The sequence below is a fragment of the Emys orbicularis genome, chromosome 2 (genome assembly GCF_028017835.1).
Source record: "Emys orbicularis isolate rEmyOrb1 chromosome 2, rEmyOrb1.hap1, whole genome shotgun sequence".
NCBI lineage: Eukaryota > Metazoa > Chordata > Testudines > Emydidae > Emys > Emys orbicularis.
This window is the reverse complement of record NC_088684.1, coordinates 190,225,877-190,242,567: the sequence shown is the minus strand read 5'-3', so window position 1 is coordinate 190,242,567 and position 16,691 is coordinate 190,225,877. Positions and strand designations below refer to the sequence as shown.

The 16,691-nt window shown below is 41.8% G+C and overlaps 1 protein-coding gene across 1 annotated transcript in view; it reads right to left on the bottom strand.

Moving 5' to 3' along the window:
- Positions 1 to 2,313: 2,313 nt before the first annotated feature.
- Positions 2,314 to 16,691, bottom strand: part of COBL (cordon-bleu WH2 repeat protein) — a 165,898-nt gene continuing 151,520 nt past the window's right edge. The window contains exons 13-16 of the mRNA XM_065398389.1: positions 8,714 to 8,817; positions 5,349 to 7,384; positions 4,553 to 4,672; positions 2,314 to 2,616 (exon numbers count right to left, since the gene is read on the bottom strand). Of these exons, the coding sequence (XP_065254461.1) occupies positions 2,314 to 2,616; positions 4,553 to 4,672; positions 5,349 to 7,384; positions 8,714 to 8,817 (2,563 nt within the window). The remainder of the gene's footprint in view (positions 2,617 to 4,552; positions 4,673 to 5,348; positions 7,385 to 8,713; positions 8,818 to 16,691) is intronic.

The window sequence follows — 16,691 nt, the reverse complement described above, 5'->3', positions numbered from 1 at the left end:
TTGGGTTACCATATTTATACATTAAAAATAGAGGACACTCCACAGGGCCCTGGCCTCGCCCCTTTCCCGCCCCAACTCCGCCCCCTCCCCTGAGCGCCCCGCATTCTCCCTCCTCCCTCCCAGCCACGCGAAACAGCTGCCCGAGCGCTACCGGCTTCACGGTTTGCCGGGCAGCCCCCAGACCTCCAGACCCTGCACCCCCGGCTGGGCGCTTCCCCTCCCGGGCTCCGGCTGTGCTGGGGAAGCGCCCGGCCGGGGGTGCAGGGTCTGGAGGTCTGGGGGCTGCCCGGCAAACCGTGAAGCCGGTAGCACTCGGGCAGCTCGGCTCTTCAGCTACACAAAGCTGAGGTGTCTGGGGAGAGCAACAGCAGCCACCGCCGCGGGTAAATCCGCCTGCAGCTCGCAGCCTGCCGGAGCCGCTCTAAGGTAAGCAGGGGACTGGAGGGGGGGGGGGGGGGGGCGGGGGAGTATTTTCCCGGACATGTTCGGCTTTTTGGCAATTCCCCCCGGACGGGGATTTGAGGACCAAAAAGCCGGATATGTCTGGGAAAATCCGGATGTATGGTAACCCTAGGGGCCTGACTGTTTCTGAGACCACCACCACCACCAGCCCTTGCACTCTGCAAGACAGCTAACCTCCACAGGGATAATGTAGCTGGAGGGATCTATGTTTAGACTATCAGACACTTTGGGAAGACCTGGGACTCAGAAACAGGACCATGGCTGTTGAACTCTTTGCTGGAAGAGTTCAGATTGGTGCAATCAGGATTGGGTTCAATGTGTAAAACCCACTGTTGCTAGAAACCATTTCTTCAGGAATAGCATGGATAAATAAACAAACAATAATACATAAAATATATCTGAAGATCTAAATCAACATTTTTCTGTAACCAGGTGGAACGGAGAGAGAAAGCATCATTTGTTCTGAAGTCTTTTGCTTCTTCATAACATTGTTAGATGGTTTACACCGAAGTGATAGGTGCCTTATACATACCCAAGAGAGCATATTATGTGTAATTTTACACATGCAAAATAACTGCACAAATTGGTTTATTTTAGCATGCTGAAGCTGGACCCTTAGAGGTTCCCTGAAACACTGACTTGTTCGTGTAATGAGTAATAACTCTATAAAAGTTGTACTTTAAAAGAAATTAGAACTTTTATAGCTATAGTATCAATTGGTTGATAATATTGCTCAGTTTGTTTTATAAAGGGAAAATGGACATGGCTAAATCATATTTATATGTTTATGGTTTGCATCAGCGGAGTCCCAAGGTGGGAAAACTCCATCTGTGCTTGCAAATACCCAAAAGTCCATGGGCTAAAGTCCATTCTCAGTTACTGAATGAATTCTGGAATAAAGCCACTGAAGCCAATGGGCCTGAATCTGTTCTCACCATCATTTGTGTAAATCAGGAGTAACTCAGTTTGACAACAGAATCTGGCTCAAAGAGTTTAATACAGTGACTCCAAAATACACCAGTATAACTCAGAGCAATATTTGGCCCATTGGGAGTTGCAGCCATACAACTAAAACCAGAATAAACCCCACAGGGCCTGAAACTTATCTCAGATGAACTTTGTACTGGTATAATTCTATTAACTTCAGAGAAGTTATTCCTGATTCATACCAGAGTATGAAAGTCTGGAAATCACCATGTGCGCTGTGTGCACATACTTGCATACTGGGTGGTTAAGTTTCATTTTCTTCACAAGGTTTATGTAGAACCACAATTTAGGAGAGATATGGAATGTATTAGTAAAAATCTGGCATATCATAAAAGGGACACTGTCAAGAATATTAGGCCTCACAATTTGATCCAGAGTCAGCCTTGAGGGTGGCTGACTGGGCGAATGCATTGGGTCCCAAAACCTATGATACGCTATTGGAATTAAAGGTGAATATTTATCCCTAAATTGCTTAGGTGCAAGTTTTTTGGAAAGTGCTAAGAGGAAAGATAGATGGGCCTAATTCTGGCTTATCCTAGGTCCTGTTTGTTCAGAGGTCAACTGGAATTATTATTCGTTTGTCAGAATTTAATGGAAGAGGTCATCCAAATTCTATGATTTTTTAAAATTAATGATCTTAACGTTCCTCTTCAAAAGAAAAATATGTATGCAAATTTTATTCTTACATGAAGAAAACCACACGTGAGGCGATGTGCTCTAATGTCCAGAGACTTGAGATGCAGCACTAATCTTTCCACTGCAGTTAAAGAAAACATGATACGTATCTCTTTAAGTTGACAAAAAGAAAAGAAAAAAACATAGCTAGCACAACTTGCAAACTGCTCCCAGAGCAGCACTGCATCCTCAGCTTGTTTCAGCGAAAAGGCTGATAATATAGATGAGCACGTTTACCTTTCTTAACCTTGCTGCTCCAGCTCCAGAGCGAATAGCCTCCATTAGGGCCTCCCTTGCCTCCCCAGGGTTACTTGTAGCAGTGACAGGAAATTTAGGAGCTGTCATTGACTTGTGGCTGGGAGGAGGTGGTGGCGGCGGCAGGACAGGTGGAGGGGGGATCCAAAGTTGCTCTGCCTGACAGGCTTCTTTATTTCGCAAGGACAGTTCTGCATTTCTAAAGCTCTGCAGCTCTTCAGAGGCCGATGATGAGATCTACCAACAAGACAGTTGAACGTGAATAGTTAATATCTGGGATAACACTAAATTGTAATTATTTGACACTTGATGCACACTTTTATTTCACCACTCCCAACTTCAGTTTGCTCAACTGATATAAAACACGTAGAACTTTTGTTTGCTCATTGGTTTAAACATCTGTTACTACTCTCTCACATCACTCAACTGGGCTGATTACCAGGACCAAGGACTTGGCATTGACTGTGTCTCAGAAACTCAATCGTTACTTACTGTGAACTCTAGCATCCTGTAACTCTTGGAGTGTAAGGTAAAAGGCTGACAGTTGGACTTGGTGTGAGTTTGGGTTACTTTGGAATTCCTTAACCTAAAATTGCTGCATGAATTATATGTGCAGAAGCCTGCTCTAATATAAACAACCTGGTGGGAAGCTTGCTTGTGCTTTTTTCAACAGCCTTTTGTCTTAAACAATATGCCTAATAGCTATTAATAACAATGATAATGTCATAAATGTCAAGAATTTATTTATCCTCAAAGTGTTTGGCAAACATTAACAAATTTATCCTCACAGGACAAATGTGGGGACACAAAGTAAATATTATTATCCCCATTTCACAGATGGGCAAATTGAGGCAGAGAGTGGCATGTGAATTATCTAAGGCCAAAGAGGGAGCCAATAGCAGAACAAGAACTCGGGAGCGCTTGTACTCCATTCCTGTACTCTGTCCACTACAATACATGTGCATTGCATTAATTAGCACAGGCCACATTGTGTGAAAAAGTGATGGATGGTTCCTAAAAAATATTCTTAAAAATAATGCAAAAAGCCACTCTTATTTACTGGAGAAAAGAATTTGAAAGAGTCTCTCTGATGATACAACAACAATTTATTTTCAGAACTTCCTTCACACGGATTCTCAGCTATGCCCAAGCAGTATACCGTGCGGTTCAGTAGCGTGTGCGCGCGCAAACGTGGCCTTTGCCTTCCTCAGTCCTGGAATGGCTGTGTGCCAGGCTGCTCTTTCTCTGCCTCTGGTAACATACTGTGTTGTGGGATGTCAGTATCAGAGGAAGCTGTCTATTCTATCTGCCCCAAGAGTAATGAGGCATTCACAATTGCTTTGAGGATAATGGAGTCACATAGGGAAGAACAGGGACATTATGTGGTTGGTAGACATCCAGTGATCCCCAGCTGTGTGGATAGTTGGCAATGGTTTGAGTCACTGCATCAGGGAGATGGGACACTTCTTGCCCAATACACTTCCTTGGCTGGGCCAGTGAACTGAGTGAAGGTTCATGTTAGAGCAATTCAGACTCTGGCTATTAAAAATAAGAGATGCCTTAATGGTTAGATAAATTCTTCCAACAGAAGGCGTCATCTAACTGTGGGGAAATAAGTCAGATTTGTAGTTAGTTGCATACAATTGCATGTATACATTGCATGCATCTAACTAATGACCATAAACAGAGTGTGCATGTGGAAATCAAGTATTTGCATGCACATATGTCCAGTAGGTAGATTTGTAGGGTATGTTGACACATAAGTTAGGTGGGGTGCAAACTGCATATTCCTACCATGAAAAGCTTATCCATAATGTCTAAGCCTGTACAAATGCCGAAGTGAAGATTGTTGGGTTAAGTATCTGGAGTGTGCAGTCTCATATTAAACTAATTTGGGTTTACCTTGATTTAATGTTAGCCATCACATTAAAAATGTTTTGCCCTCAGCTACCAGTGTACAACTCTAGTGAAGTCAATGAAGTTCTATAGCTGAGTGCAGAATTTGGCCCATCATGTAAACATTACAGTCCTGTGCTTTGTTGTCATAATTTTTCCTAAGGTCTTCTTGTTGCAATACAAATTATTTTGCATCACTCTAGGTCACCGTGCACCCAGCACATTCAGTAGGAACAACCAATGAGAAGAGCACTGATCCTATTTATCTATTTCTTACCTTTTTTAGTCTTGAGGTGCCACTGTGGCCTCTGATTGCTGCCAGCAGGGCTGAATGCTCATTCTCTGGCTCGGCATATGAGGATTTCTTCTGACTTCCATTTATCATGCTGTCTGAACTCTAGAGTATGAACAAAATAGACACCATCAAGTTGTTACTAGATATTTACTTAAAGGTAATTTGAAAATACTTTATTAAAATTGTTCGGAGCACATATCTGTATTTTAAGCTCTGTGGGCAAGGCAGCTTAGCTTCCTTTGGGCCTGATTCTGCAACCCTTATTCATAATGCATACTACTTACTCAAGCAAGTGGTCCCACTGAGTTAAATTTTGCTCAGGAATGCAGAATCAAGCCCTCTGCGTACTGTGCAGAACACCAAACACAGTATCAGCAGTTAACAAATAATAAATCTTGATGATATAAAGTAATTGTATATCTTTCATTGACGTGTAGCTAAATGTTTCCTATATACTGCACATTCCAATGTTTATATAACTTTCAGGAATACAGGTTAGGCTTTTAGGTTACCTCAATTACTTCTCTCTTTATACTGTACAGCTGTATTCCTCTGGTTATTCTAACTAGTGCAAGTGGCTATGCTGTTGCATAACACTATACAGTACGTGCGGAATAACCAGTGGCCTGGTTCTGAATTTTGCTATTATAAATGTTTTAAATATTACGTGTACTACAGCTCATCAACAAGAGTACCAGTTATAAAATAGGCTGCTGTCTACTCCAGTGAATACAGGCTTTCTCCAGTTTCAATGGCCTAAATGAAGTCTCCACTTTACCTTTCGGAGTTTCTCCTTTCCTCCTGCAGTCTGAATGGCTTCCATTAAAGTGCTGTGCAGAGATGTATCTTTCGGAACTGGTTTCTGGATAATGGGTTTAAACTTCTTCTTTGGCCCAAAGATATCGGTCTGTACAGTGACATCAGATTTATTTATACTGTCAGGCTTCTCATCCCTTTGAGAAATGACGTGGTTATTCACAGGCGTAATATTTAGCTCTGACAATGCTTCTGAAGATTTAGTTTGTATATTGTTCGCAGGATGCCATTTAGTGGGCCTTAACGATGAGCTGGAAGAGGATGTAGGTGTTGGGAGATCAGGTGATGTGAACGATGAGAAAGAATTAGTATGGTCTGTCTTCTCATATTTCTGATCAGACAAAGGATGTGTGTTTTTATCAACTATACTATGTTTGCTGTTAAAACTGTGATCGCCTTCTGCAGTCCTGTTATCCGCTGAAGAAGATTTAGTTGGTACACTGATACTCCGTTTATAGAAACCTACAGGGGTTGTCTGATTCAGTAACCTGATGTTCACTGCTTTGTTTTTCACAGCAGAATTATCACCAAGCGCCAACCTGCTATTTGATGCTTTGTGACTGCAAGTAAAAATATTTGAATAAGAGTCTCTCATTTCTGCTGGTTTTATTTCCATAGGGCTGTTTTTGGCCATAATAATGCATCCTTTGGGGAGAGGTTCTGCTCCAGTTTTTATCAATTTTTCTTCATGATTATTCTCCTCTTTATCATGCTTCTCTATCAAATCAGTCTTAAATGTAAGTGGATCTAGGCGTTTTGCAATGGCAGAGGCAACATAATGGCTTGAAGTTCTTTTATAAGGTTTTAGAAATGGGAACTCTGTCTTGTCCTTGGTAATTGTTGGGGACACTGACGTTTTTACCTGAGACTGTGTGGCTGGCACAGGTGGTTTGATTCTTTCGAACTCAAAATGCCTTTCAGCCACATTTGAAGTAACTGGTTGCGATGGTATAGGTTTTGGATCTGTTAGAGAGATAGGTTTGCTTTCAAATTTTGAATTAAAGGGTTGGGAGCTCACAGTGACTATTGACTTTTTAGAATTATGTTCTATAGACTTGTCAGATTGTTTTCCTGAAGAGTTTGACCTCCAGAATTCCTTTACTCTCCCAATAAGAGGTCCCTCAGTTTCATTGGAAGAAATATCTGACGTGTTCTTGTTACCAGCATTTGGAATCATCAAGTTGCCTAGGTCATCTATCTTAATGGCACCAGTGGAGAAAGAATTACCTCTATCGAAGTATTTTATTTCAGGTTTGGGAGGGACAACTTTAAAGGTTGTCAGACCTACTTTAGGTTCATAGCTTGTTACAGAACTAGGGGCACGATGACCCCACAGAGGTGGTGACAGGATATCTTCTTTCTCCTCAGTTGTTTTGGTTGATGGGGGATTGAATTCCAATTCTGTTTTCATTTTGTTCAAGAATCTTTCCTGACTATTTTGTTCATTACATGGATTTGTTTTCTCTCTTGCTATGTGGATGAGAGTCTTAGGCTTGAGGTGAGAAGAAATCAGAATGGGTTTGCATTCCTCAGAACTAACACCATTTTTATAGGTGTTTTCCAGTCCCAGGTTGTTTTCATTTCTCTTTTCAAACGAGGATGTAAGAGATTCAAACATCTCTCGCCTCTGTTCTACGGGCAGGGGTTTAGATACATCGTCAGAGGACTGCTGGTGAATTAAGTCCATGGATATGCTCAGAGATCCACCATCTACATGTTTCTTATCAAAAGACCCTGCACTGTTATTATTTGTAAAGTTCCCTAAATTAATGGAATCAGCTGACATATCTTCATCATCTGCGTTAGGGAGTAATGCATTCTCTTCATCTTCAATTGGACCTATTGCGTTAATATCCAGAATCTCATCTATAATTGTTACTGGAACAACAAAGGCAGCATCTTGAGCAGTGTCTGCATCGCTGAAATGTGGGCTAGACGCCCCATTTGTGTGGTTTGATACAGAGTCGTTATCTGCTTCATAATGTATACCTTCCATTGCTGCAAAAATATAAACAAAAACTTTCACAAATTGGTCAGATTCGTGCAACATCACTGTCAATTACTCAAAGATGGGTTAGACAATCAACAAATCAGGATTTTGATCACACTTACATAACTTACGACATACCGGTTCACAAGTTTCCATACGTGTTCCTTTGTAAGAAAAAAGCAGTATCTGCATACATTTTACTGTCTGGTTGATGATTATCATCAGCCTATTGTGCGTGCACACCTCCTGATGTGGCCAATGGGAATCTCATATGTGTAGTTGAGGGTAGAATTTAGTCTATTGTTTATACCTTAACTTTCACTAACGTCTCAGTGACAAATACTTCACCGCAATATTCCAAAGGAGCACTTCAGAAAAATGGCAAATATCTCTCAATTATGATTTTCAAACCTGGTTAATAAAAACAATCTGTCTGAGGGACCACCTCAAGCAAGCCAACAAAGAAACTGAACTTACATTTCTTTTTCTACCATCCCGCCCTCCCATCATCATCCAGGAATGTAACAATTTCACTGTGAAAGGAGCTATTGGGTTTATTTCTTCTTTCAATTACTTTGGTATAAATCAAGAGTGACTACACTCAACTTAATGGACTTGCAATGGTATAAAACTCCCATAAGTGAGATCATAATCAGGCCCACTGCATTCTAAGATGCTGCAAAATTATGAGGTTTAAAGAAGGGTTCACATAATTTTGCATCAAAAATAATTGTGTGATATTTTGATTTATCACAGGTGGTTAGGAAGCAGGGTATTTCTTTGTGATGACATTTAGTCTCTTTTTATCTATTCTGGTCAGGATTTTAGAATTCTAACTTTAAACTACATGTAGGAATGCAGTTGAAATATCACACAGAAAACATCCCCCCTTCTCCATTTGATCCTGACGAAATATACGCAGTTTGTGTGGTGTAAAATGATAGGATCCTGCTACAAAGTTGCAAACTACATATAGCACATTGATCACAAACATAGTGCCAAATTTTCTACTTCCACTGAAGTCAGTGAAAATATGCCAGCAGAAAATGTGGCCCATAAAGTGCTACCTTTCTGGTAGCAGGCACTCATATACAGTGATGTCCATTTAAATATCTGGATAAATAGATAATAGCAGTCTAAGGATACTGATTTGATCTAGCAGCAAAACAATATGGGTTGGAGTAGCAGAAATGTATAGTGTGGGTCAAGTTTTGCTCACAGATATATGTGTAGCTCCCAGTGACTTCCATGAAAACCTTGCACATGCACAGGGCAGAAACTGACTCCATATATTTTTGCCATGCCTTACAACTTCTGTAGCTGACACAGTTCCCTACCTTCTAAATCTTCATCCATTTCAGCCAAAGTCTGTTGGAGTCGTGCCGCAATGAATACATCCTCATTGTCATTCTTAGCTGCAGTCGTTTCTTCATCTCTGCTACTAATTGAAAGAGAAAAATGGTGGGGTTATTTTTGCATTGTCACTCTGAAATCCATTCTCATTTCAACCCCTTTGGTTTCATTGTAGATGTGCAGCACATACCCCCAAAGAACAAAAGCCATGCAGAGCTACAGGCACACACCATACTGATACAACCATGTCTCTTATTAAAGTACCTTTGCACTGTGGGATCTTTGTGGTTTCTCAGTGTGCTGGTGATCAAAAGATTAGGATTAATAAAGCTTGTCACAAAGAAATGGCTCGGTTTCACTGTGAAGTCTGTACAAAGGAGAGTGCCCAAATGGAAATTGTTTGCATATCTGTGTCATTTTGAAGCAGGCTGCTACATGTATTGTGCACACAATGTACATACATATGAATTGCAATTAAAAATAAATACAATTAAGGTCTGTTAAACATCCATTTTTCATTCTGAGGGGAGGAAAAGGGAGTAACTAATCTCTTTGGAGACAGTTCTAATCATATTTATTATAAGCCTGATTATTCTCTCAAATATAACAGTGTAATCAACAGTAACACCCCTGGTTTCAATGAAGTTATGCAATGGTTTAAAATCAGTGTGAAATCAGAATCAGGTCTCTCATATTTTCTTCAATTGTCTTTAAAAAAAAAAAATACCAGTGATATTTGTGTGACAAGAAGATCTTTTTTCTTAGAGGTGGAATCCTGACCCCATTGAAGTCAGTGGGAATTTTGCCACTGACATCAGTGGACCCAGGATTTCACTCTAGGACAGGGGTGGCCAACCTGTGGCTCTGGAGCCACATGCGGCTCTTCAGAAGTTAATATGCGGCTCCTTGTATAGGCACCAACTCCGGGGCTGGAGCTACAAGCGCCAACTTTCCAATGGGCCAGGGGGTGCTCACTGCTCAACCTCTGGCTCTGCCACAGGCCCTGCCCCCCCTCCCTCTCCCCTGCCATGCCCTCGCTCCTCCCCCTGTCCCCAGAGCCTCCTGCATGCCAGGAAACCGCTGATCAGGAGGTGTGGGGAGGGAGGGGGAGGCGATGATTGGCAGGGCTGCCAGTGGGTGGGAGGCGCGGGGAGTGGCGGGGGATGGGGGGAGGGGGGAGCTGATAGGGGGCTGCTGACATATTACTGTGGCTCTTTGACAATGTACATTGGTAAATTCTGGCTCCTTCTCAGGCTCAGGTTGGCCTCCCCTGCCCTAGGAGTTTGTTTATTCGTTCTCCTTATTCCTCACTTTAAGTCATAACTTGCTAATCTGTGACATCCCAGTTAGGATTTGTCCTTGTGCTTAGGCTACCGACAAAATAATTTCCTGCTCCACCCACTCTCAAATCCTTTCATTAGCTTCCCTTTGCCTGTCAAACTTCTTATCCTCACCCAGGCACTGTACAACTAGCTCCTGTCCACATCTGCTCAGTTTCCATTTGCTCCCCCACCCACTACCTATGCTCCTCCAAAGCCTCTTTCCTGTATGTTCAATTTATACTATTCTCCTCTTCCATCTTTGTGCCATCTTCCATGCCCCAGTCTTTCCCTTTCCTTCTGTCCCTAATGGTGTGATCCTTCTCATTCAAATCCATCCTTGAACATGCTTCCTTCTGGGAGGCCCTCTTATATTAAAAATACAATAAAATGTACTGCTTCAAGTAAAACTGTTCAGCAAATCATAGAAGTCTGAATGTTGTTGTCTGTGTTCGAGTCAGACTGCAGGGGCCCAATGCTGCAGGGGCCCAATCCTGCAGAGTACTGCTGAGTGCCAAGCAACCTCAACTGCAGTTATAATTAATAGGCACTCAGCACTTCCTCAAAACAGGCCTTCTGAGTTTCAGTGGGTTCTAAATTAGCTGTTATCACTCAAGAGAGAGATCTGGGCGTCACCGTGGATAGTTCTCTGAAAAGTTCAGCGCAGTGTGCAGCCGTGGTCAAAAAGGATAACAGAATGTTAGGAACCATTCAGAAGGGATAGAAAATAAGACATAAAATATTATAATGCCACTATGTAAATCCAGGATGCACCCACACCTCTAATACTGTGTCCAGTTGTGGTCACTCCTTCTCAAAAAGAATACAGTGGAAATGGAAAAGGGAGAAGGGCAACAAAGAAGATTAAGGGTATAGAACAGCTTCCATACAACAATAGACTAAAACAATTAGGACTCTTCAGCTTAGAAAAGAGACGACTAAGGGGGGGATGTGATAGAGGTCTATAAAATCATAAATGGTGCGGGAAAAGTGAATAGAGAAGTGTTATTTACCCTTTTACACAATACAAAAGCCCAGAGTCGCCCAATGAAATTAACAGATAGCAGGTTTAATACAAACAAGTGTGAAAAAGTATTTCCTCAACTAACTTGTGGAACTCATTGCCATGTGATGTTGTGAAGGCCAAAAATATAACTGAGTTTTTAAAAAGAACTGGATAAGTTCATGGAGGGTAGGGTCCATCAATGGCTACTAACCCAGATGGTCAGGGATGCAATCTCATGTTTGGGGTGACCCTAAATCTCTGACTACCAGAATTTGGGAGTGGAAGACAGGGTTTGATCACTCCATAATTGCCTTGTTCTGTATATTCTCCATGAAGCTCTGATATGGGCCATTGTTCGAGACAGGATACTGGGCAAGATGGATCATGGTCTGACCCAAAGCTCTTATGTCCTTATGAGAATCTACCTGAAGCCATTTTGTTTTTGTTTATTGAACTTGGGCTGCAAAAAGTCCTTTTACTATTGCCCTTTGAAATAGACCTCTGAATTAATTTTTTGGGTTGTTTCTCCTGTTTCTGTTGTTGACTTAATTAACCTATTACACCACATTTTACTTTCTATGCCATTTTGTTATATGAGGGTACGTCTATACTTACCCGCTGGTTCGGCGGCCAGCAATCGATCTTCTGGGATCGATTTATCGCGTCTTGTCTAGACACGATAAATCGATCCCGGAAGTGCTCGCCGTCGACGCTGGTAATCCTGCTCTGCGAGAGGAGTAGGCGGAGTCGACGGGGGAGCTTGCCTGCCGCGTGTGGACCCGCGGTAAGTACTTTTAAGTTCGAACTAAGGTACTTCGACTTCAGCTACCTTATTCACGTAGCTGAAGTTGCGTATCTTAGTTCGAACTGGGGGCTTAGTGTGGACCAGGCCTAAGTTTCTCCTACTGACTGCAGAATGAACTGAATAAAAATATCACATCCATAGAATCAATGTCTTTTAAAGTTCACCTCTACTTTCTCGCTTCACTGTGTCGGCATTCCTGCAGCTCTGTGCTTAAATGCACAGATAAATTCCTTGAGCCTGACTCTCCTCTCACTTACACCAGCGTAAATCAGAAGTAACTCCCCTGAAGTTATATAAGTAAATTGGTATAAGTGAGATCAGAATCAAGCCCCCAGTCTATGCCAATACATAAATAAATAAGCCCCAGAACATTTTTCAGATGTTTGCCATTGCCAAAGACACCAGCTCAGCAAAGCATTTGACGATGTGCTGAATAATAATCGAGTTAAAACGTAGCACTTTAACACCTGCTTAACTTTAAGCAAGCAGGCATGTAAGTCCATCTGAAAGCAATGTTTAAGTGCCATACTGAATTGGGATCAAATCCAGTAACCAAAATCTATTTGAGAAAGAACTGACAAACCAAAATGTTATATAGGAAACAGACTGCAAACAGTATATATACATTGCTTCAACAACACAATGGGCCAGATCTTAGGAAGTGCTGATCATCCACCGAAGCCAATGGGAGTTGAAGATGCTCAACACCATCTGGGATCAGGCCCTACATGTGTTAATCATCAGTCACATTGCAATGCTTATGTTAACCTGAGTTTTCTTGTCAACAGACCTATGGAAAGGCAAGGGAGCAAGAAAAGACAGGTTCATCCTCATCTGATCTACAGGCTGAAGAAGTGAAGGTTTCAGTGCAGAAGCCAGAGGATGCAAGGCCCCAATCTTACAAAAAACATGAAGTAAATGGAATTAATTATTTGAGAAAAGTTACTGAACTATCTAAGCTCTTTGTTGGACCAGGCCTAAGCAAGGAGCTGTTATCCAGACTCAGTGCAGAGTTCTATTATGTGTAGGTTCTCATACTGTGCTCATCACCGTAGTATCTAAGCAAATTCCAGCAGTGCACTAAACCTCATGATTAATACCTGTCATGTGCTGTTTGCTCTCGCATCCTCTTGACCCCAGAGTCCAAACTATTCCTTCCCGTTTTATGTATAATCCCTCTCTGCTGCCCCAAAAACCTTATTACTCCTGGGGGAATTCTATGCCACTGCCCAATGCAGAATTTTGCAGAAATTAATGTTGTGCAGGCAGAATTTCCTTCCCCCACAGAAATGGGCTGCAGTGCTGCCGGCAGCCATTAGGGGCCGCTGGACCGGGCAGAGCCCAGCTCACACCTAAGAGACTCTGTGGAGGGGAGGGGGAGGGAGCTAAAGGGTTTTTGACAGCTGCAGTTCCCAGCACGCCCTGAGGGAAGGAGAGGGCGGTGCACAGGAAACTCTGTGCAAGCCTGGGACCGAGCATCAGACTTGGCTTGGGGACGGTGCGGATATCTGGGCCGGGGGAGGGGGTTTAGATATATTGGCTGGGGGCAGGGACCATGGCTGGACTCTGCGGGGGAGGGGTTGTGGGTGTCTAGCCCCCTGGCTAGGCTCAGGGGAAGGGGGCAGAGAAACAGGAACTGGGCTGTCATAGGGTTTTTTTTAAAACTCTCTACTCCTGGGGGAATTTTTGTGTGTGTCTGTATTGTTACAGACATACTTGCTTACAGGTATTTTGAAATAAATTACCAAAATAATTGAAACTGGCATGATTATGTAGTGTTATTTTGAAAAATAAAATTTGCAGAATTTTAAAATATTGTAGACAGATATTTTTTGGGGGGGCACAGAATTTTAATTTTTTGTTGCAGAATGCCCCTGGGAGTAACTTATGTTTTATTCTGACAGTGTTCATTCAGTCTCCTAAAACACATAGGAGAGTGGCATTACAGACAAAGTCTAGTGGATTGTGCTCAGGGGCTAGGAACCAGAAAGTCTTGAGTTCCAATTCTAGCTGTAGTATGGACTCACTGTGTCGTCTCAGGGATGTTGTGTAGAATCCAATCCATCTCTCATTGAAATCAGTAAAAGCCTTTCCAAGATGCTGGATTTGGCCCTTACAGCTAAATTATTACTTCCCCTTAATAGGCACAGAAGGGGCAGGGATTTCTTCCCAATTTCTCTGTGCACTTGTGCAGTGACAGAGTATTGTCTGCTTCCTAAACTCTGTGCCTCAATTTCCCTAGCTGTAAAACTGAGATAACAATACCTAACTCATAGGAATGTTACGAAGAAAATTAGTTGCTTGTACAGTGCTTTGGAAATGAAAGTACTGTACTATTATTATTTTTCTCTTAAGCATAAGGCTTTAGGGAAGGTGCAATTTTTTGTGCATTTCTTAATTCTAACAAGATTAATTCTCCTCCCCGCCCCGCAAAACCCTGCAGTGTCCATATACAAATATTAGGGCTCTTCTCAAAATTATCATGGTTTCAAAATACAAGTGTGTGTGTCTTGGGTGAGGGGAAGATCTAGGGGTTTCCAGTAGCTCACGTGACATATAAATAGGCTTAAAACTACTTTTCACACGACAGTATTTAGCAAAAGAAAACAAAAGAGCCTTTAATTTCTTTGTAAACCCTCCCTCCCTACCCTTTAGCTTTTTCTTTTGTTGACAGTTCTGTTTTGGCTAGAATCCAAGACAAACATAAGATTTATTCTGATATTGTGTTTTACATGCTGGATAAACATTAGCAATGGCATTTTCTCACACACTTTTTTTCATTTGGGAAAGAACATGATAAACTTTAGGTTGCTTTTCTCATACAATACGAGGTGCTGAAAATTACAGCACTGCTGAGTTCTTAGCCAAGCTAGAAAGAGCAAACGTGCACAGCTCCAGGACGCTGCTCACTATATTCCTTATGTAGATTAGCAGAGATCCATGCAAGAGCAAAGGATGGAGTGCAGCAACTGCTCACCTACTGACTTTAATGTTTCACTGAGCTGAGGCCACAGCATATAATTATTCCTCCGCAGTCACTCTCTCAGCTGGAGACAAAATGAAAGTTACAGCATTTTGTCAAATTAGCACCACAGAAGAAGGACTTTTATGAGAAAGTTTAATTCAAAGGGGGAAGAGAAAAAGCTCAGATACATCTAGTCATAAATACTGCTTTACTTTTTAAACACTTAAAGGCACTATAATTGCAGTCAAGAGACGCTGCCATTATATTATATTTAGAGCGACTTCTTTGGGTTTTAGCACATGATCAAATTAACCCAATCCTGAATTAAGAGCATTTCCAAAGAGTTATGGAAAGCTTGATATATAGCATCAGATGTGGATAGCTGCAAAACAAGAACAGTGTAGCTGAAAAACACAATGGGTAACACAGGGCTATGTGAACTGCCTTAAGAACAGTCATGCTGATTTTCTACCCACATCCAGTAATATCAAAAGACCCCGGTTAGTAGTTCCCAGATGTCCATTCTTGGCACAAGGCTCATCTATGCTAAATAATCGTGGACCCTATCTTGAAAGGTGCTGAGCACTGATGACTTCCACTGAGGGGGGCTACTTGAATGGGTGTTGAGAGCACTTGGCACCTCACAAGAGGCAGTCAGTAGCTTGGAGGAACCAGCCTGACATTTGGTGTAGCAGGATGATCCTATGATTAAAACAACGGACAGGGACTCAAGAGACCTAGCTTCAATTCCCTTTTCTTCCACAGACTTTCTTGTGTAGTGTTGGACAAAACACTTTCTCTCTCTGTGCCTCAATTGTTCATCTGTAAAATGGGACTAATGATCCTTCCCTATCTCACAGAAGTGACGTGAGAAGAAATGCTTGGAGGACACTCAGGTAGTATTATGGGAATGGGAGCTACATAACAAGATAGATACTGAATGAGTTTAAGCTCCCCTGAGAACATGTTTTTGAAAGAGCATCCTTGTGAATAAGGCTTTCTATTTAAACTAAGTCACAGTGGGGACCCCAGACAACCTCCATGTATTGTATTGCCATTTGGACAGGCTTTTGTAATTAATGTAGCTAAATGCTTTTTAATGGTGGAAGTAGCTGTTTTCCAAATTAGCCAACAGTCCTCCAAAACCTTTGAAAACATTTGTTTTCCTCTTCATCTTGTCAGAGGTGAAGGGGCTTTTTGATTTGCCATTTGAAAGAGAACGCAAAGGCTGAAAAACATCACAGTTAGGCAACCACATTCCCAGAGGGCAGCCTACAGTTTGACACCTCCAATTCTGACCCCTTCCCTCCGCCAAAAAAGTTAGAAAATGATCTCCTTTCTCCCCAAGTCTCCTCCCTCCTTTCTGAGGTGCAAGTGAACTTCAGTGTGAAAACTTTTAATGTTCCAGCTTCATATGACCAAAACCTGCAAACAGTGCCAAATTGTATGCTGTTAATGTATTGGAAAGTACATTCCATTTGGGACCAGTTAGATAATAAAGTCATCATTTGTCTTTAATGCAAGGTTTCTGAAAGTGACCGGCAAATAGAAGAAAAGAAAAAATATTAGGTCTGTATTCTGCCATTGTCTGAATGCCACATATCCCTGCTTTTCGTGTTGTTAAAGGAGAATAAAAGGCAAGCAGCACTCCCTTTTTGGACACAGGAGAGTTTGGTTATCAGGTTTATTGGAGTGTATTATATTTATAGGAGGGTAAAAGTGTGCAGAAAGGTTGAATACATCTATTTCCCATTCTCAAAGAGTAACTGGCTTGTCAAGATTAGGATATATGGGCCCAGTTCTGCCCTCAGATATATAAGCATTACCACCAATTGATTTTAATGGGAACTGCATGAGTATATTTGAG